At 40.7% G+C, this 22,798-nt stretch overlaps 1 protein-coding gene across 1 annotated transcript in view; it reads left to right on the forward strand.

Annotated features, from left to right (window-relative positions):
• The window catches only part of PDZD2 (PDZ domain containing 2), a 718,708-nt gene that overhangs the window by 624,969 nt on the left and 70,941 nt on the right, over positions 1–22,798 (forward strand). Inside the window, 2 exon segments of the mRNA XM_029579361.1 lie at positions 10,133–10,277; positions 17,980–21,574. Coding sequence (XP_029435221.1) covers positions 10,133–10,277; positions 17,980–21,574 — 3,740 coding nt within the window.

Here is a 22,798-nt window from a genome sequence, read left to right on the forward strand (position 1 = left end):
AAAATTATAGCATATCAATTTCTTACCAAATGGGCTTCCAGCATGCATTCTTAGGGGTAGATTTTCAGAGCCCTGCTCGCCTAAATCCGCCCAAAACCGGGCGGATTTAGGCGAGCAGGGCCCTGCGCGCCGGGAAGCCTATTTTACATAGGCCTCCCGGCGCGCGCAGAGCCCCGGGACTCGCGTAAGTCCCGGGGTTCTCGGAGGGGGGCGTGTCGGGGGCGTGTCGGGGGGCGGGCCAGGTCGTCGCGCGTTCCGGGGGCGTGTCGGCAGCGTTTTGGGGGCGGGTACGGGGCGTGGCTACGGCCCGGGGGCGTGGCCGCACCCTCCGTACCCGCCCCCAGGTCGCGGCCCGGCGCGCAGCAGGCCCGCTGGCGCGCGGGGATTTACGTCTCCCCTCCGGGAGGCGTAAATCCCCCGACAAAGGTAAGGGGGGGGTGTAGACAGGGCCGGGCGGGATGGTTAGGTAGGGGAAGGGAGGGGAAGGTGAGGGGAGGGCAAAGGAAAGTTCCCTCCAAGGCCGCTCCGATTTCGGAGCGGCCTTGGAGGGAACGGGGGGAGGCAGCGCGGCTCGGCGCGTCGCAGGCTATACAAAATCGATAGCCTTGCGCGCGCCGATCCAGGATTTTAGTGGATACGCGCGGCTCCGCGCGTATCTACTAAAATCCAGCGTACTTTTGCTTGAGTCTGATGCGCAAGCAAAAGTAGGCTGATCGCGCTTCTTTTAAAATCTACCCCTAAGTGCATTGCAACTAGCACAAAATGTGACAGCACTCATCCTGACCGCTACAGGTATCAGAGAACACATAACGCCTGTTCTTCAGTTGCTCCATTGGCTTCCGAGCAGATTTATGTTCTGTCATCCAAACTCAAAATGTCCGCTGTGATTTTGGAGAAAGTTTTGGCCCATTGGCGAGGAGGAGAATAGAGTAACTCGTTTAATCCAGCAGGAGCAGAAATGGATCTTTCAGCTTCATACAGTTGTCCCTTTTGGACTTAACAAAGAAATAGAATGGATGGCATTTCGCTGAAGTATTATCTTTTAAAGGGATTTAGTTATAAGAGTAACATTGGTGCCACTTCTCTAAGTGCATGCATATTATTCATGTTAAGATCTAGAGCCCTTTAAATTTTTCAAAAAAAGCTATTACGTCTGTGAAAATACATCACTACGTGAAATTTAAAAGCCCGGACTGGTGCAACAGACTCTAAAGCCTTGAGCGTTTGGTAAGCTGAGACGCCATGAGAAAGAAAAGCTGTCCAGTTGTTTAAGTAAGTTCTTTTTCCCATTGTAAAGAATTCAGTTTGAATAGTGAGATGTATAAATATACGTTGCTGTTTTGCAGAAAATAAACGGGATTGAAAAGAAAATACATTGGCTGAATACATGCTGATTCCAGCCCCTGAAGCAGCAATTTGCGAAACATGGTATCTCTACATTTGTCAATGGCAGGAAAAAGGATGCTAAGTGAAAAATTCATATCAGGCATTTAAACTAGGGAGCAGGAGTGGCAGGAAGTGACCAGTGAATTTGGCATGTCACCCCCAAGTAAAACAGGAAGAGGAAAGAGGAAGTAAAATCAATCAGTTCAAAAAAGCAGACAAGGTGAATGTGAAGAGCAGCTGAAAAGCTCTGGCTACAAATGTTCGAAGTCTGGGCAATAAAATCCCAGACCTGCAAGCCCTAATGGTGGAGGCAGACTTGGACATTGTTGCTTTTATGGAGACCTGGTTCACTGATTCTCATGATTGGGATATGGTCATTCCGGGCTATAACTTGCTAAGAAAGGACAGAGAGGACAGAAAAGGGGGTAGGAGTAGCTCTTTATGTCAAAAACAATATCCAGGCACCTTAATGGCAAGGGACGTGGGATAGAGAAGAAGCATTGTGGACTGCCCTAAAAAAAAAAAAAAAAGATGGTGCTTCCATTTTTAGTGATGTATCTACAAACCACTGACTCAACGAAAAGAACTGGCAGTGAATTCAATGAAGATATCCAAAAGGTGGGAAAGAAGGGTGAAGTGTTGCTCATTGGCGATTTTAATTTGCCAGATGTGAATTGAACTATCCATTCTGTGGAATCTGTGAGAAGTAGAGAGATAGATGGTGCCCTTCAAGGGGCTCTGCTCAAACAAATTGTAATGGAACCTACAAGAGAGAGTTTACTACTCGATCTTGTGCACACTAATGGTGATAATATCTCTAATGTTCGGGTAGGGGCTCACCTGAGCACCAGTGATCATCAGACGGTGTGGTTCGATTGTGTGAATAGAACACAGAGAAGTCACACAAAGACCTGGGTTTTGAATTTAAAAAATACTGACTTTGTCAAAATGGGTACATACCTGGGGAAAGAACTGGAAGACTGGGAGAAAATGGGTGAGGTGAAACAATAGTGTGGCAAGTTAAAAAGAGCTATTGCAAAGGCAACAAATCTGTATGTTAGAAAAGTAAACAAGTAAGAGGAAAAAGAAACTTATTTGGTTCTCTAAGGAGGTGATTGAAAAAAATAGGCAAAAAGAAGTGTTTAAAAAGTATAAAGGATTAAAAAAAAAAAAAAGAACATGGGAAGAATATCTGCCATAACTGAGGGAGAAAAGAAAGAAATAAGGAAAGCAAAAGATCAAACGGAAGAAAGGATGGTCAAAGAGGTAATGCTAGGAGATATAACATATTTCAGATATATCAGTGAAAGAAGGGAGATCAGAAGTGATATAGTGAAATTGAAAGGTGATAAGGAGCAATGTGTAGAGAGTGACAAAGAAATGGCAGAAATATTAAACATACTTCAGTTTGGTATTCAGTAAAGAGACTCTAGAGAAGGACCGTTGCTGGTCAATAAGACTATAGATGGGCATGGAATAGACAAAACTCCATTTACAAAAGAGAATGTATGGGAGGAGCTAGATAAATTGAAACTGGATAAGGCCATGGGGCTGGATGAGATACAGTCCCAGGATACTGAGAGAGTTCAGAGACCTGCTGGAGGGTCCGCTGAAGGAGTGGTGCTGCAGAATTGAGAAGAGCAATGGTGGTCCCGCTTCAAAAGAATGGTAGTAGAGAGAAGGCTGGAAACTACAGACCGGTTAGCTTCACCTTGGTGGTGGGAAAAATTAATGGAGACTATGCTTAAGGAAAGAATAGTGAATTATCTACAATCTGGTGCAGCATGGATTCACCAGAGGAAGGTCCTGTCAGATAAAACTAATTGATTTTTTTGATTGGGTGACTAGAATATTGGATTGAAAAAGAACACTCAATGTGATTTACCTGGATTTCAGCAAATCTTTTGATAAGGTTCCACACAGGAGGCTTGTAAATAAAATGAAAAGCTTGGAAGTGAGTGCCAAGGTAGTGGTGTGGATTACAAACTGGTTGACTGATAGGAGACAGAGTATAATGGTAAATGTAATTTACTCTGAAGAGAAAACCGTGTTGAGTGCCACAGGGTTTGGTTTTGGGACCAGTTTTGTTCAATATCATTGTGAGCGATATTGCGGAAGGGAAGATCTGCAATAGAGTGGACATGCCTGAAGGAGTAGACCAAATGAAAAGGGATTTAAGAAAGCTGGAAAAGTGGTTGAAAATTTGGCAGCTGGGATTCAATGCCAAGAAGTACGGAGTCATGCAACTGGGGTGTGGTAATCCAAAAGAGCTGAATGTGATAGGAGTGAAAAATCAATGTGTACTTACCAAGAGAGGGATCTTGGGGATAATATTGTCTGGAGAACTGAAGATGGCGAAGCAATGTGACAAGGCAATAGCAAAAGCCAGATGAATGCTGGGCTGCATAGAAAGAGAAATAATCAGTAAGAAAAAGAAGTTGATAATACCCTTGTACAGGTCCTTGGTGAGGCCTCATTTGGAATACTGTGTTCAGTTCTGGAGTCCATATCTCAAGAGGGACAAAGAAACGATGAAAGCATTCTAGGGAAAGAGCGACCAAAATGGTATGGGTCTATATGAGAAGACCTATGAGGAGTGGCTGAAGGATCTGAATATGTATACCCTGGAAGAGAGAAGGTACAGGGGAGATATGATACAGACCTTCAGATACCTAAAAGATTTTAGTGATGCACATTTGCAAACCTTTTTCATTGGAAAGAAATCAGTAGAACTAGGGGTTTTGAAATGAAACTTCAGGGAGGATGTCTGAGAACAACATCAGGAAATATTTCTTCATGGAAAAGGGTGGTAGATGCCTGGAAGGCCCTTCCAGAGGAGGTGGTGAAGATGAAAACTGTGAAAGAATTCAGAGGGGCATGTGATAAACACTGTGGATCCCTAGAGAATGGAAACGAAAAGAATGCATGTGCATAATTTGTTGGTACAGCGGCTACTACCCATAATCAATAAGCCTGATACTTTGATGAAACTCCAACATTGCTGTCTCCTTCAATGGCAAGGCATAATGGAGAATGGGATTCAAACAGCAACCAGCAAGGGTCCTGATTCTTATGGTCTGGGAAAATGATAAGCATGGGGGTAACCTACACCGTGCAGCAGATACTACCATAAGCTTGCTGGGCAGACTGGATGGACAATTTGGTCCTTTTCTGCCATAGTTTGTAAGCTTTTATGTTTTCATGTTTTTAAGTCAACCATGAAAATGTTGGCATATTTTGGGTCCATGTATGTACCTATGGCCATGCCATTGACTTGAAGAAATAGATATTCTTTAGATTTCAGACAGTTGTATGTGAAGACATAGTGGTAGAATTTGATGGCCAGGTTAGATGTAGCATCATCTGGGATGAGATTCCTGATGGTTTGTAGACCATGTTTGTGGGAGATGGTGTACAGAGCCTCAACATCTATGGTTGCTAGAATGATGTTCTCTGGGAGATGGCCTATAGATTGAAGTTCCATCAGGAGATCAATGGTGTAATAGCTTGGAGTGCTGGTGGCATAGGGCTTGAGGATAGAGTCCATGTAGCCAGACATTCCTACTTTAAAGATGTCAATGCTAGAAAGAGTAGGGTATCCATGGTTTTCCCAATTTGTGTATTTTGGGTAGTAGATGGAAGGTATCTAGTCGAGGTTCCAGAATTGTGTTCAGACATATTTGTTCATTTACATCAGTTCAGGAGCTTATGTAATTCCTTCTGATATTCTCCAGTGGAGTCTGAGGCCAGAGACTTATAGAATGTGGTGTTCGAGAGTTGACACACTGCTTCCTGTGAGTAGACCAATCCATTCACTTCAGCTCGTCCTTTGTCAGCTTCTTTGATAATGATGTCAGAATTCTTCTGAAGTTGTGAATGGCTTCCTGTTTCGTGCAGCTTAGGATATGGGTAAGTGATTTTTGTTAATTAGCTTATGAGTAGCAGCAGAAGCATTCTGAGGGTAATTTTACATAAAATAAAATAAAAAAGAGAGGTTTTTTAGATCCATGATTGCAACTACTGGATTGGAAACAATGTGTAATGTTTTCAACTAGTGCTGAGGTCTTTTCCTCTCTAATTAAACAATTATTAAACATTAAAAATTAAAACTGTAATTTAAAAAGAAAAATATGTAAGAATGAAATAGTAAAATAAGTTTCAAAATTGAATATAAAGCAGAAGTCTATACACACTAGCCAGTTGTTTTGAGGTAATTTTATAACAGCCTTCTTAAGTTAGGCAGTTAAAAACACACACAAGTGGCACCAATTTTCAAAGCAGACTTACATGCATAAGTCCACTTGGAAAATTATTCCACCAAATTTACACACTCACAATTATACCTGCTATTATGCGCTGAAATTTTTCTGGAAAATTTACATGCATATTTTTTTGAAAATGCAAAAATATGCTTGTGAGTCGAAACCCCCCACAACTCTGCCTCAGGAAATGCCTCCACTCTGGGTAAATTTACCTGTGAACAGGCATGCCATCTCATCCTGCTACACCAATCTAGCCATGACAAGTGGGTTATCTCCCCCTACCAGCAGATGGAAGCAGACTATACATTTGAGACTGTGATATCACAGCCATTACTTAGAGGTGATGCTAGCAGCAGAGATCCAGTATTTTCTGCCTCCAGCAGAGTGCAAGGCTAGAAGGTGCAGCGAGTTGACATTGGATCAGAGATCAGACCCCTGGGCCAGGCCACTGGCTTCAGCCATCAGTGCGAGCCCTTTGCTGTGCTCCCAGCCCCTGAGGAGATGGTTGGTTGAGTGGGTGGCAGGAGCAGCACCGCTTAAACGATTAAAAAAAGAAAAAAAGAGAGAGAGATCTGCTCAATTAAGTTGCCTTTACTCACTGAGGATTTCTGTGTCTTTTCCTCCTGTTTGTCGCTCTTCGTGTCCAGGTCTGGCCCCGACCCCTCCCCGTCCCTTCCACGCCTCCTTCTTTCTTCTTGGTTTGCAAAACAAAAGAGAGAATTAAGAAGGGTAGGAGGGAAGGCTGAGTCTGTAGGAGCTCTGGCTATTGAAGACAGCAGAGGCAGGCAAGGGCTGTATTGCTAAGGGACGGTCTTATTCCTTGCGTTGTCAAGGGAAGCGGTAGTTCCTGGCATTAGAGCAGGATAGAAAAGGCCGGCCCGGGGTTGTGATGCTGTGAGGCCTACAGCATGCTCTGTGCCTTTGCAGAGCAGGGCCCGGTCTTTCTTACTGCATTTCTCCTTAACCTTAGAGAGTGTACTCTTCTTTAGTTCATTTCTCTTGGGTTAAAAAAAGATCACCTGCTAGATCCCTAGAATGTCCACTAATATACAGTTTTTCTATAATATTAAATCTCTCCAAATCAACTTTCTATAATAAAATAGCCCCAGTTCTGACAATATTTCTGCATATATTTTAAAAGGGACGTGTGCGCACCCATATCTTGCCGTGCGCAAGGAAACGTGCTACTTTGTAAATTCACACGTATGGCTGCAGCTTTACACACATATGGAGAGAGAGAGAGACTGAGACTCTTTATAAGGCTCAGTCATACTATAAACAATTGTAAGGGGGCATTTTGATTCAGAGTGCGTTTTCGGGAGGTGGGTTGGGGGGATGTTGTTATAGACACATTCAGAGTTATTCATTGTGGAAATTGACTTTATAAAAGAATTTTAGACCTTGTAAGTGACGCATTGTACAGATCATCTTCTTTTCATCTAGCAGAGACTGCAATGTACAAATCAACTCCTCTTGTTAGAATAAGAAATTAGGGGTTACGTGCGTCAGTGCTGGCCCTGCCTCTGGCCTGCCCCTTTTCCACCTACTTAATGTACGCGCACCCTTCCTGGATATTTAAAATTCGCATAACTCCCGCATGGCTCATTTTTGTGTGTGGAAAGATTTTAAAATCAACCTCAAAATTATTTATTGTTTGTTAGTATAATGTTCTTTTCTGTATCTTTTTCTTTTTGTGGATTAGAAGCCAAAAATTAACCCAGTACTCCAAACATGACCTATTACTACTACTACTTAACATTTCTATAGTGCTACACGACATTCGCAGTGCTGTACAAGTCTGATGATTGGTTTACATATTGGAAGGCTGATACCTTTATTACGTGCCTGTTTGAATGAAAAATTTAGTGTATTCCTACATGTGCCATTTATGGTTGTTGCAGCTGCTGCTTGTTTTTTACACATTCATTGCCAGTTTAGTTTCAGCTAATATACCAAGATTATTTTTCTGGCTCTTTTTAACTTATTCTGCTCCATGCAAAGTATACTGAATTTACCTAGTCTTGTACCTCAAATGCATTGGTTTACCCTTATCAATATTAAAGGACTTAGGCATTAGAACTTGCACTACAATTCTTTTAGCATGCATGCTATCATGGCTCTTAATGGGTGATGCACTAAGTTTTTTCTCACACCCATTAATATGTAGCATCTAGTGCATGTGCAGTTAGCATCAAAAAACATGTACTGTCAACACATTACTCACATCTACTCAAAGTAGCATGCAGAGAGGTCAAAAACAAATTTCTGTGTAGTTCATATTGAGTATTGCACTCCTTTTGTGTATTATCTTTCATTTTTATATGAAAGGTAATATACATGCCAGGTTGTGCTAACTTTAGCATGACCTTGCTAACTTCTTGAGGGGCCATTTTAACATGCATATTAAGGCCTTACTGCCTAGCATGCTATTTTTAGTATGCACTAAATTTCCATAGCATGTTATGTTAACTTTATTGCCTATGGGGTAGATTTTAAAAGGGTGCGTGCGGGCGTACATGTGCGCGTGCTACCCGGCGCCTGCATATGTATGCCCGATTGTATAACTTGCGCGCGAAGATGCACGCAATTTATAAAATCAGGGGTCGGCGCGGGTAAGGGGGTGCACAGTTGTGCACCTTGCGCACACCGAGCCATGCTGCCTTCCCCCATTCCCTCCCAGGCCGCTTCGAAATCCCCTTCCCCCCTAGCCTGACCTTCCCACCCCTTCCCCTAACCTTTCCTCCCCCTAGCCCTACTCTACCCTCCCCCCTGACTTTTATCTTACCTTTTGCATCTTCCTCTGGGCAGGCACAAGTTGCGCACACCGGCAGCCTGCCGGCACGCGATCATCCATCACAGCGGCAATGGCCGCTGTGTCGGAGGCCTCTGGCCCCGCCCCATTAGTAAAGCCCCGGGACTTACATGCGTCCCGGGGCTTTATGCGCGTCGCCGGGCCTTTTTAAAATAGGCCCGGCATTCGTAACCCTTTTAAAATCCGGCCCTAAGCCCCTATAATCTGTTGATTGATCGTGCCTCCTTTAAGGAGTTTGATGCAGCCATGTCATCACTCTATGCAAGTTGGCTTTGTCTTCTCTCATTTTTGGTCCTCTTTTGTTTTAAGTGGTTGAGCATATAGGTTTCCATAACTAGTCTAAAATTCAGGGCCTTCCCCCAGGTCTTTTATCTATCAGTCCCCCCTTCCTGCTGATACCACTACCTTCCATATATGCTATTCCAGGCATTCATCGTTCTCTTAGTAAATACATATTTTCTCACATTTCCTCCAACTTCCCATCATAACCTTGAATATCTTTATTGAAACAAATGGCCTCCTCAAGGTACTTTATTTAAACTTTCTGCTTCTTTTTGCATTTATGCTCATGCACTTGCACTTTACTCAAAAAAAGACCTAAATGGCTATATATTTGAATGTTTTTAGCATATCCCCTTTCCCTTCTCTCTTCCAGTGAGTACATTGCACATTCCTTAAGCCAATCCACATAGGATTTGTGTACTAGGCCTTGTATCATTTTGATAGCTCTTTTCTATCACTATCTTTACAAAAGTATGGTCTCCAGAACTGAACACACTCAATATGGTGTCTTAGTAGTGATCTTTAGAATGGTAATATTGCCTCTTTTATCTGCTGGTGATACCTCTCTTTATGTACCCAATAATGGATTCACCTGCTACACTGACTGCCAACCCGCAGATCATCTGCAGGTTGGCAGTTACCAATTCTTTTCTTCCTAATTGTTAAATAGCTGATGGATTTTTTGCACTCCAGATGCATCTTTTATCATTTGCAGCTTCCAAACCTTCGACTTTTCTTTCAGTTTTTCAAATCCGTTTCATTTCTTCCATCCCTCCTCGTGTGTCTACTTCCTTTCTGCAATATTGTTTTTTTTAATTCCTTTTTCTAGATTGCCAGAAGTAAGAAACAAAGCAGTCTAAGTACTGGACCCCTGTGGAATGTTGATATTAATTGGAAGATGTAACCATTAATTATGACCTACTTACTCCCTTCTGCTAGTTTCAACAATTAAGAATTTCATGGCGTAGCATATCAAAAGCTTTAGTAAAATCCAGATATGTTTTATAAGTCATTTTTCTCATACCAAATTTGCAAGTGACATTTTCAGGAAGCAATAAAATAGATCAGTTACTGGATTTTTGCTAATTATTCCCCTCTCTTCAATATGCACCCTTTCGCACAAAAGTATGAGATTCACTTCTCTTTTTAAGGCCCTCTGTCATAATTTTTGGCAAAGGTTTTCTGACAGGTTTAGTGTTTCAGTAAAACCAGATACGTGCAAAACTTTGACATTTTTTTTATTAATTTCTATAATATTTTCCAAACAATAGCAAATGTAAGGAGTACTTTTTGTATTGTATGTGTTTCTTGTGTTTTCAGTAGTGTATGTGCTTTGCTCCTGTGAGGAAGTACTTGGGAATGCAATTAAACTGATTTATAATATTGTTAGGAATCTATGGGAAAGTTGGCCGTGGGAGATGAGATCGTATCTATTAATGGTACTCCAGTCAGTGGAATGACACACCAGGAGACCTGCACCTTTATCGAGAACTTACCCACAGCTATAACGCTTGAAATGTGTAAAGCAGTGTCAGGTAAGATCTCTTTTCTTTCATTTCTCATAAGTGTAAAGCAGCAGATCAGGAAGTGAACAAAATAAAGCAACTGCTGACCTACTGTTTTTATGTACAGATCAAAAAAAGAGGCAGTAAAAGACTTTACTGTCTTTCAAAGCTTAGATTTCAAAATTTAGACCTTAATTGGAAAAATAGATAATGTTATTGCATATCCTTTCAAAACAATTATGGAGGTAAAATCAAAATTCTTTGACTCTGTAAAGTATTTTTTCATGGGAAAGGATAAATTGAGCAAGACTCAATTTATCAAGTTCTTCTATATGCCTGACAAGCAGTCACATATTATTTATGTGAAAGTTTTGACTAATCCCCTACTGAATTTTATAGTATTCAGGACATAACATGATCCACTTTAGGTATTCTTTATCAAGCTGTTTTGTTGCAGAACTTAGATTTTTTTATTAAGTTTCAGTTCAAATGGTAGATCATTCTCTACAGCAGTAATTATCTTATTTGTTCTTGTGGCCAAATAAGGGAACTTCTTCAAGAAGCATTTTTAAAGTTATAATAGCCCCTAGTATCACTTTTTTAAAAATAAAATTTAATTCCTGTTCATCCTTCAGTAATTTAAGGGCATATGTAATTTCATCTATATTATTTTTTTGTGTGTTTTTGTTTTTTGGGGTTTTTTTGCATGGTCCACTTAAAATACTGATGTTTTAAGAACATAAGATGGGTAAGACCAGTGGACTTTGAACCTAGCATCTGGTCTTTGACAGTGGCCTGTCCGGTTTACTTCAAGTGTCCATCAGATCCCAAATAGAAAACCCTTCCATGTTGCTCACTCCCAGATGTGGGAGGTGGAGACACTTAAGGTTGTCTGGCTAAATAATGTTTAATGGACTTGTCCTCTAGAAACGTATCCAAGCCTTTTTTAAACTGAGCTAAATTACTAGCCTTGATCACTTTCTCGGGCATCAAATTCTCTAATGAGGGGGTTGTTACTAGTAGTGTGCCTCAGGGATCGGTCCTTAGACCGGTTCTTTTCAACATTTTTGTGAGTGACATAATGAAAGGGTTGTTGGGAAAGGTTTGTCCTTTTGACGTTTACACCAGAATGTGTAACAGGGTGGGCAACCCTGTGGGAAAACATGAGGAAGGATCTGGTGAAGCTCAAGGAATGGTCTAAGCAGCTTTTAAACTAGAATAAGGGGGAAAGCCGACAGTCACTCAGCAGTGCATGGTTCAGAGAAATGTATCCATGAAGGATACTAATGAAACAGGAGAGTTAGGGCATCCCAACAGAGAGGTTCCATTAAAAGCAAACATAGTTCATGTGCCTATATGTAAAAAATCACCAAGCTAATGATTTCCGAATTATCCCTAACAACTGAAAAGCAGGTTGTTAATACAAACAAAAAACACATTTCAAAATGTCTGTATGCCAATGCCAGAAGTCTAAGAAGTTAAAATGGAAGAGTTAGAGTGTATAGCAGCAAATTATGAGATTGACATAATTGGCATCACAGAGACTTGGTGGATAACCAATGGGACAGTGCTATATCAGGGTACAAATTATATCGCAATGATAGGGAGGATCAACTTGGTGGGGGTGTGGCACTTTATGTCCGGGAGTGTATAGAGTCCAACAGGATAAAGATCATACAAGAGACTAAATGCTCAGTAGAATCTATATGGGTAGAAATCCCATGTATGTTGGGTAAGAGTAGTGATAAAAGTATACTACCGTCTACCTGGACAAAATGGTCAGACAGATGATGAAATGCTAAGAGAAATCAGGGAAGCTAACCAATTTGGCAGTGCAATAATAATAATGGGAGATTTCAATTACCAAAACACAACAGTATGGAACCCATTACATCTAAAGAGTCTATCTTTTAATACTCTTTGAGGATGGAGGACTATTTTTAAAGAAAATACTAACATTTAAAAAAATATTTTTTGAAGCATTAAAGAATGATGAAGGTGAATAATTAGAAGACCGGTTGGTGTCTTGTTTTGAAGTCACACAATGTCAGGCTTGCTGACACCCTCTTAGGCTAATATTTCAATATTGTTTTGGTTTCCACACTGTTGTGTTTTGATTTGGTTACTGTGGTTAACCGTTGACTCTTTTGTTTTGAGTTAGATTTCAATTACCCCAATATTGACTGGGTAAATGTATCATCAGGATTTGCTAGAGACATAAAGTTCCTGGATGTAATAAATGACTGCTTCATGGAGCAATTGGTTCAGGAACCAACATGAGAGGGAGCTATTTTAGATTTAATTCTTAGTGGAACGCAGGATTTGGTGAGAGAAGTAACGGTGGTGGGGCCACTTGGCAACAGTGATCATAACATGATCAAATTTAAACTAATAACTGGAAGGGGGACAATAAGTAAATCTGCAGCTCTAACACTAAACTTTCAAAAGGGAAACTTTGATAAAATGAGGAAAATAGAAAAAAACTGAAAGGTGCAGCTGCAAAGGTTAAAAGTGTTCAACAGACATGGACATTGTTTAAAAATACAATCCTAGAGGTGCAGTCCATATGTATTCCACACACTAAGAAAGGTGGAAGGAAGGCAAAACGATTACCGTCATGGTTAAAAGGTGAGGTGAAGGAGGCTATTTTAGCCAAAAAAAACATCCTTCAAAAATTGGAAGAAGGATCCATCTGAAGAAAATAGGATAAAACATAAGCATTGCCAAGTTAAGTGTAAAACATTGATAAGACAGGCGAAGAGAGAATTTGAAATGAAGTTGGCCATAGAGACAAAAACTCATAATAAAAACTTTTTAAAATATATCCGAAGCAAGAAAACTGTGAGGGAGTCGGTTGGACCATTAGATGACCGAGGGGTTAAAGGGGCTCATAGGGAAGATAAGGCCATTGCAGAAAGACTAAATGAATTCTTTGCTTCTGGGTTACTAAAGAGGATATTGGGGAGATAACCAGTTCCTGAGATGGTTTTCATGGGTGATGAGTCAGACGAACTGAACGAAATCACTGTGAACCTGGAAGATGTAGTAGGCCAGATTGACAAATTAAAGAGTGGCAAATCACCTGGACCGGATGGTATGCATCCTAGGGTACTGTTGGAACTCAAAAATGAAATTTCTGATCTATTAATTAAAATTTGTAAACTATCATTAAAATCATCCATTGTACCTGAAGACTGGAGGGTGGCCAATGTAACCCCAATATTTAAAAAAGGCACCAGGGGCGATCCGGGTAACTGTAGACCAGTGAGCCTGACTTCAGTGCCGGGAAAAATAGTAGAAACTATTCTCAAGATCAAAATCGTAGAGCATATAGAAAGACATGGTTTAATGGAACACAGTCAACATGGATTTACCCAAGGGAAGTCTTGCCTAACAAATCTGCTTCATTTTTTGAAGGGGTTAATAAACATGTGGATAAAGGTAAACTGGTAGATGTAGTGTATTTGGATTTTCAGAAGGCATTTGACAAAGTCCCTCATGAGAGGCTTCTAAGAAAACTAAAAAGTCATGGGATAGGAGGCGATGTCCTTTTGTGGATTACAAACTGGTTGAAAGACAGGAAACAGAGAGTAGAATTAAATGGTCAGTTTTCTCAGTGGAAAAGGGTAAACAGTGAAGTGCCTCCGGGATCTGTACTTGGACCAGTGCTTTTCAATATATATATATATATATATATATATATATATATATATATATATATATAAATGATCTGGAAAGAAATACGACGAGTGAGGTTATCAAATTTGCGGATGATACAAAATTATTCAGAGTAGTTAAATCACAAGCGGATTGTGATACATTACAGGAGGACCTTGCAAGACTGGAAGATTGGGCATCCAAATGGCAGATGAAATTTAATGTGGACAAATGCAAGGTGTTGCATATAGGGAAAAATAACCCTTGCTGTCGTTACATGATGTTAGGTTCCATATTAGGAACTACCACCCAGGAAACAAATCTAGGCATCATAGTGGATAATACTTTAAAATCATCGGCTCAGTGTGCCACAGAAGTCAAATAAGCAAACAGAATGTTAGGAATTATTAGGAAGGGAATGTTTAATAAAACGGAAAATGTCATAATGCCTCTATATCGCTCCATGGTGAGACCGCACCTTGAATACTGTGTACAATTCTGGTCGCCGCATCTCAAAAAAGATATAGTTGCGATGGAGAAGGTACAGAGAAGGGCAACCAAAATGATAAAGGAGATGGAACAGCTCCCCTATGAGGAAAGGCTGCAGAGGTTAGGGCTGTTCAGCTTGGAGAAGAGACGGCTGAGGGGGGATATGATAGAGGTCTTTAAGATCATGAGAGTTCTTGAACGAGTAGATGTGAATCGGTTATTTACATTTTCGAATAATAGAAGGACTAGGGGGCATTCCATGAAGTTAGCAAGTAACACGTTTAGGACTAATTGGAGAAAATTCTTTTTCACTCAACACACAATAAAGCTCTGGAATTTGTTGCCAGAGGATGTGATTAGTGCAGTTAGTGAGGCTGGGTTCAAAAAAGGTTTGGATAAGTTCTTGGAGGAGAAGTCCATTAACTGCTATTAATCAAGGTTACTTAGGGAATAGCCATTGCATGGGATCTTCTAGTGTTTGGGGTAATTGCCAGGTTCTTGTGGCCTGGTTTGGCCTCTGTTAGAAGCAGGATGCTGGGCTTGATGGACTCTTGGTCTGACCCAGCATGGCAATTTCTTAGGTTCTTAATGTTCTTAAGGTCTGGCAGCTAAGATTTAATGCTAAAAAATGCAGAATAATGCACTTAAGATGCAAAAACCCAAGAGAAAAGTACAGTATTGGAGGTGAAATAGTTCTAAGTGAAAAGAAGAGCAGGATCTGGGGGTAATTGTATCTGATGATCTTAAGGTGGCCAAACAGGTGGGTAAAGCAATGGTAAAAGTGAGAAAGGTGATTGGCCTCATAAGGAGAGGACTGGTCAGCAGAAAAAGGGAGGTGATATTACCCCTATATAGGTTCCTGGTGAGACCTCACTTGGAATACTATGTTCAAATCTGGAAACTACCTACAAAAGCATATAAACAGGAGTTGGTCCAGAGGGCAACTACTAAAATAGTCAGTGGTCTTGTTTCTAAAGCATATGGGGATAGATGTAAAGATCTAAATATACATACTCTAGAAGAAAGGTGAGATATGATAGTTCAAATGTCTCAAAGGTTTCCATGCAGAGGTGGTGAGCCCTTTTCAATGGAAAGGACGTTCTACAATGAGGGATAATGAGATGAGGATGAAAGAAAGTAGATTCAGGAGTAATCTTAGGAAATATTTCTTTACAGAGAGGTTGGTGGATGTGTGGAATAGCTTCCTAGTGGAAATGGTGAAGACAAAAACTTTTCGAAGTCCGGCACGCATAAAATCCGGGGAATACTCGTGTGGCCAGGCTACGCGCATGCCAATTGCATTGCCCGGCCATAGGCATATTTCCCGATACACAGACGTGCCGAGCTTGGTGAAAGGGGCAGGTCTGGGTAAGGCAGGGCCAACTGGGCCAGTAGCCATTAGGCCCTGTCCCGGGAAAGCGCGTGCCGGCAGCCGGCCAGTGTGGCAACTTACGTCTGCTCCTTAGAGCACATAAGTATTAAAACAAAAAAAATTTAGAGGAGTTAGAGTAGGTTTAGGGGTCAGGAAGGAGAGGGGAAAAGGGAGGAAGATTAGATAGGGGGATAGGAAAGCTCCTTCCCAGTCTGCTCCTTAATTGGAACAGACTGGGAGGGAACCTACTCACGTCGCCGTGTGTTGTTTTTTTAAATCCCCCCCTCCCCCAAGCGTGCAAGTTGTGACCCGCCCACACATGCACACGGGAAACATATTTTATAACATGCACACGATGACGCACATGTTATAAAATCACCACGTCCATATGTGCGTCGGGAACCGTGCTAAATTAATTGGGTGGATGGGCTTTACAGTCTTTTTCTGCTGTCATGTTTCTATAGTTTAATTATATGTTGACTGAAAAAATACTTTCTAGAATTTGTTTTAAATCTGAAACTAGTTACTTTCATGGACTGTCCCCCTGGTCTTAGTACTATTGGAAAGAATAAATAATCATTTCCCTATCCACCTGTTCCACACCACTCATAATTTTGTAAACCTTTATCATGTCTCGTCTCCAAGCGAGAGTCCTGACCTGTCAAGCCTTTCTTCATAAGGGAGTCATTCCATCCTCTTAATAATTTTTGTTGTGGCAACTAGAACTGCACTTATCTGCTCTGATCTGTATGGGGGTCGATTTTAAAAGGAGTGTGCGTCCGTCCATGTGTGCGCGGTTCCTGGCGCTTGCACATGGACGCACCGATTTTATAACATGCGCGCACCGGCATGTGCATGTTATAAAATCTGATGGCCGTGTGCACATGCACACCGGATTTTAAAATCCGCATGTGCAGGCGGCGTGCTCGGGGGGGGGGGGGTTTTATCATTAAATACTCGCAGTGATACAATCGGGCCTTCCCCAGTTTCCTACCCCCCCCAACCTAAACTTCTCTTCCTCTCTCCTCCCCACCCCCTAAACCTAACCTACCTTTCCCAAAATGTTTTATTGTATTACTTTTATGACCAGGGGGACAGTCCATGAAAGTAACTACTTTCAGATTTAAAAAAAATTCTAGAAAGTATTTTTTCAGTTCCAGTTTTATTGCATTCTGCACACCTTGTTCAAATGTAAACCGGCATGATGTGATCTTATCATGAATGCCGGTATATAAAAAACCTAAATAAATAAAATAAATAAATAAACTTACTATGCCTCTGGAGCAGAAGTAATCTCCATGCACCGGCTAGCTGCCAGCGCATGCTTCCCCAGAACAGCAGCTAATGGTCACTGTCCCACCGGCCTCCATCCTGCCCCTCCCCACCCACACCATGCCCCCCCGGCCTGCCCCCTTTTCAGGGCCCAGCACTTGTGCGTGTCTCGGTGGTGACGTGTGTGGCCGGGTCCTTTAGAAAATGTGTATGTGGTGCACACAGGGCTTGACCACACACATAACTGCCAGTGTTTGCACGAATGGCCCTTTGAAAATTAGGCCTTATGTCTTCATGTGATGCTGGGGCAGTGACTGATGGGGGGTTGGTCCCTCACTGAACTAGGTTTCATAGGGTAGATAGCAAAAAAATAAGTTTTAGTAACATTTTATTTATTTATTAAAAAGCAAACAGTCCTTCGGTGTATTAGGCAATATGGGCTACATTTTCAAGTATTTAGTAGAGATCCATACGTAAAAAAAGTAAGATGATGTTCTGTATATGATTATGTTGATTTTCAGTCACATAAAATATGCACATCAGTTCATAACATACAAATTTTGCAGCATAAAAAGGCATTCTGGAAGGGAGGGGCATTTTGAGGGTTTGTTATGGATTTCTTCATGTAATTTGAACTTTCAAAAGTGGTATGCAAAAATGTCATCCCAGTTTATGTGCATAACTTTTTAATGGATAGCTCTGTGTGTACAGTATATTTAGCCACATACCAACCTGATATTCATGCTTAGCTTGTGCATGTATCTTGTTTGAAAATCAAGTTGCTTTGTATGTGTTTGAAATTTCTGAAAATTTAGCCTTTATACGTAACCAAACTAATCCTGGGAAAGTATACTTTTTATATTCTATTATCATTTTATAATTTAGATTTTTGTTTAGATAATGAAACATCCATGCATAAATTTTCTTAACTTCTTTTCACAGCCGTGGATAGGTTATCAAGTATCATTATGTCTTCAGAGGCTGATGGCAGTAGAGCAGTAGCTGCTGAAGAAATGAATACTGAAAAAAGTGAAGATATTTTGGAAAATGGAAAAACTAACTCAGCAGCAGATGTAACAATATTGCCTGACTTAGTACCTTCACCTGTTGATGAAACCAGAGAGGACTTGTTAACAGATGCCGTCAAACTCAGCCATGCTTTACATCAAGAAGATCATAATGTCATTCCAGTTACTGATATTGATGATTTCGTCAATGAATTAAATTACTCTGAGGATAATAATTATCAGGTTTCACGAACAGTGACAGAACCAGACAAAGGTGAAAATATGGAAGAGTGCATGGATGTAAAAGAGGAAGGGCATTCAAAGAGCTCTATGCCAGATGCAATAAATAATGCGGTCTACGAAAACAACACGAAATGTACTCTTTCATCAGTTCATGCAGAAGGGATTTGGGGATTTTCAGTTTTGGATTCCCTTAATGCCGGCAAAATTTTTACTGTGAATAAAAAATGCTTAAATAACTATTGTAGGAATTTTAGCAGCTTGACTGAAGAAAGCTTACCTCTGGCAAACCATCAGGAAGAGAACAGAATGGAGCCAGATCCCAGATCTATGTATGGCACTGCAGAGGACTCCTTTTCAGATACTGAATCTCTATTAGATGTTCCTTCAGATTTGACTAGTGACAGTTTACAGTTGCCATGCCTTCAGAGTAGTTCACTTTTATCTGAGAAGAATGGTACTGATTCAGATGAGGAACAAATTGAAATTTGTTGCATTGGTAATAATCTGACACATACTGATGGGCAGCCCCTCCAATTTGCTATGCACCCTGATCATACATCCCCACCATACTCAGAGTCCAAAGGTTTACAGACAGAGAGTTTTGCTGGGTTTTACTCTTCAGCAGTAAATGAGGAAAAGCATCACTTTGCACTAGAAGAATATTCCAGTTCATTACAAAACTCAACATATCATGAAAAGGAAGAAAGTACTGCTAATTCACCTACCCTACATCCCACTTCATCAGTTTCTATGTTATGTAAGGATAACAAAGAAAACTCAGTGAATATTGACAGATGTTTTTCTGAATTACATAGTTGTCAGGACAGTAGTGCAATAAATACAGAACATAAGACTGGATTAGAAATGCATGAAAAAGCAATGAACCCTAATGAGTCTTCTAATGAAAATGTGCCTTTTCATAATAACAAAATATCTTTCTGCACTACAGATCTCCTTGGGAAACAAAAGAATGAAAAAGAAGCAAATTCTAAACTTGAGATGGTTGATTCTTGCAATCTAGTATTGAGTTCTCATGCCGACCTTGACTTAGATCCAAGCAACAATGAAAAATGCAATTTGATCAACTTTTATAACACAGACAGACATGAAGTAGCTATTCCATTACAAAATACAGTCCTAACACCAAAGACTCCACAGCTGACTAAATCCAGTGAAGTAAATAAGACTAACATCCCCAATTTACATGACAAAAACGAAAGCATGACATCCCAGGCAGTCTCAAGAAATTCTAATTACAAAACCCCAAGTTCCACTTTAAGTGATGATACAGTTACAATATCAAATTGTCTGTCTTCACAGCAGATGTTGTGTAATGATACAAGAAGGATATCTCCAAGAGCTAGCATTGACACATTTCCTGAAAATACTCATAAATCCAAATCAGAACCAAAACAAAAGGGCTTAAATATCAAAAGCAAGACCAAAGCAAATACAGAAATCTCAAAAGCCAATATTGCAAAAGCTGATAAATTTGAACACAGAAGTTCTTCCATTTCCCCACAGCCATCTCCCAAACTTCTTGCAAAGAAAATATCAGTAACAAAGAACTTACAGAAAACCACAGAGTCAGATAAAACCAATCCAACTCTGACTAAAATGCTCGCCCTTGATAAAAAAAAGAAGTCATCCACGGATGTTGCTGAAGAAATGTCTTCACTGACACTGGGCACCAACCTTGTAGCACGTGAAAAAAATGAAAAACAAAGAGATTTAGGTGGCAGTAGAGGACCAGCAACACGCACATGGCAATGTGACAACAGAAAGGAAATAGAAATTGGAAACTTATCTGTAAAAGTAACTAGTATGGATAAGGATGACTGCAAAATGAAGGAGCATCAACCTGAAAGAACCACTTCTTTCAGTGAAGTACAGAAACTTGATTGCACACACAAAACAATTGGAAACCACAATGGAGGTGATTCAAGTTTATTTTTTTCTCAAGAAACAGATGCTTCACAATCCCCCTTACTATCATCCGCTTTTCCCATGACTACTGAGGAGCAACCAGAGGGTCAGGACCTTCAGCGGACTTTTATAGAGGTGAAATTATCATCATCTCAACTACCTTCAGAGGAAAAGATAGAAGGAACAAATAAAAAGACCAGCAAGATAACTGCACACTTAGAAACTACTGTCACTACAAGTGAAACTTCAAATCGTACTCCAAGACCAATAACAAGAACACACTCAATGCCAGTACAATTATTACGGAACTACAGAGTGGAAGGGAGTACAATGAGATATTTGGAAAACCCTGTTCAAACTATTAACATGACTACATGCTCATCTGGATGTAACTCTCAAGCAGAAAAGTTAAAAATGGGTCATGTCAGTTTGATTAGCATTCAGAATATACAAGATGGAAAGCAACAAATGGGATTTTCCAAACATTTTCAGAAATCAGATCGTGAAGAATATTCTTCTAGATATGAAAAGAACTGCCTTAGCACAGATAAATCAAAAAGTACGAAAAGAAACTATTATTATGAATTAAATTGGCCTTATGAACCTAACTCCTCTTTCTCTGTAAAGCAGAGAATCAAATCTTTTGAGAACTTGGCAAGTTTTGAGAAGCCTATTATTAAAGCTATTGATTTACATTCCTTTTGTATTACTGCTAAACCTCCAATTGGTAGACGATCATCTGGTTCTGTGTCTTCAGGAACAACTAGCATTCATGATACAACACGATCACTACGACGAAGTTTAAGCTCATGCAGTGATAGCCAAACTGAAACTGCATTATCATCTCCAGAGCTGCAGAAATCACCATCAAGCATCACCTTAACATATTCTGAGCAGAATGTAACAGACCAGAGCAAAGATGTTCCTATAACTGACAAAGAAAAAAACAGTTCAGAGAAGATTCAGGATAAAGTATTATGTACACCTCCCACCAGAAGAAGCAGACCATCAGGAGGTCAAGGCAGGCAATCAGCTTTATCACGCTCCAAACTTAGGGAGCTAAGAGCACTAAGCATGCCAGACCTTGACAAGTTGTGCGATGAGGACTTCTCAGTTGAGCCTAAGGAAACCAATCATTTCAAAACTGAGATAGAAATTAAACCTAGAAGGTCAGCAGGTTTTTCAACTGAAAACTTTCCAAATTTCAGTAAATCAAACCTTTCCAAAGAGAACAAACAGGGATCAAGGGAGAATGGTCCCTGGACATGTGGCTCTGGCATAGCAGGATCAACATCAGATGATGAGATGGTTCATGACCACTCAGTGAATGGAAAGCTCATTGGAAAAAATTGGTCAATCTGGTAAGCTGATTAATTTTGTCAAATATTAAAGAGTAATAAATGAAATTCGGCACTTCTTATGTTTTTTTCTTGCATTTTGAGATAGATTTTAAAAGCATTGCTCGTGCTCCATATATGTGTATGTGGGCCATGTGCGAGCAATGTGAATTTTAAGAAGCTGGGAAGTACACACGTACATACTTGTGCGCACGTCAAGAATAAGGCGTCAGAAAAGATACGGGGCATGAGTGTTCTGAGATGGGGCCAAGACTTATGTGCGTAACCCCTAAATTTTGCGAGGCTGAACATGCCAACATGTGCCATGTTACTTGAGTAACTTTACTACTAGTCCTGATGAGGCGCAAATATGGAGATTTTGGGCCAGAATGATCCTGAACACCGGGAAAGTGGGGAAGAGAGAGACTCTGTTAGACCCTTGTAACACCGCCCCCCCCCAAACCCACCCTGAGTTGAAAGTGCTCCTTTTACAGTGGGAGATATAGCGTGTCATATTGTCTCTCTAACAGAGTCTCACTCTTTCTTTCTCTCTCTCTCCCCCCCCCCCCACCCATGGTCACTTGTGTGAGTACGTGCATAAAGGCTCCACACATATGCGTGATAGGGATATTTTAAATGGTACTGGCTGAGACAGGAGCAGACTAAGACAGGACAGGACAAGACAAGGATAACATAGAACATGAAATATAAAGGCCTGAAGGCAGCATTACAGGAAAGCCTCAAGGGGCAGTGTAAGGCCTAGATAAGCCATAGGGCAGAGACAGGAGCAGGAAGGCCCTTAAGCCATAAGGCAAGACAAGAGTAAGAAAGCCCAGAGGCCTCAAAGCAAGTCAAGGAAAGGCCTGAGGAGGCCGCAAGGCAAGAATGGCTAGGACAAGGAGCCAATGGAAAATTGATGCAGAAGCATTGAAGCAAAGAACAGACAGAGTTATGTAGGGCAGCCGGAACGTAACATACTCAGGAAATGGCTTTTGAAATTGTCCTGCCCAGCATCCCTTTGAGATATCATTTTGGAAGTGAATAGTCATTTACTCTCATATTTTAGGGCTTGTTCCTGCTTGCTGCACTGTTAGCTGTCCTCCAGGTTCCTGCAGTGCTTTATTAGGGACTAGTACTATTTATGCCACTGGTCACTGATACGACCCAGCAGGGAAAGGAACTCACACCTGCTGGCATACATTAACTCTATAATAGAGGATAAAAAAATTGTTTTCCTCATCTTCTCAT

Source organism: Rhinatrema bivittatum, chromosome 1 (assembly GCF_901001135.1).
Source record: "Rhinatrema bivittatum chromosome 1, aRhiBiv1.1, whole genome shotgun sequence".
NCBI lineage: Eukaryota > Metazoa > Chordata > Amphibia > Gymnophiona > Rhinatrematidae > Rhinatrema > Rhinatrema bivittatum.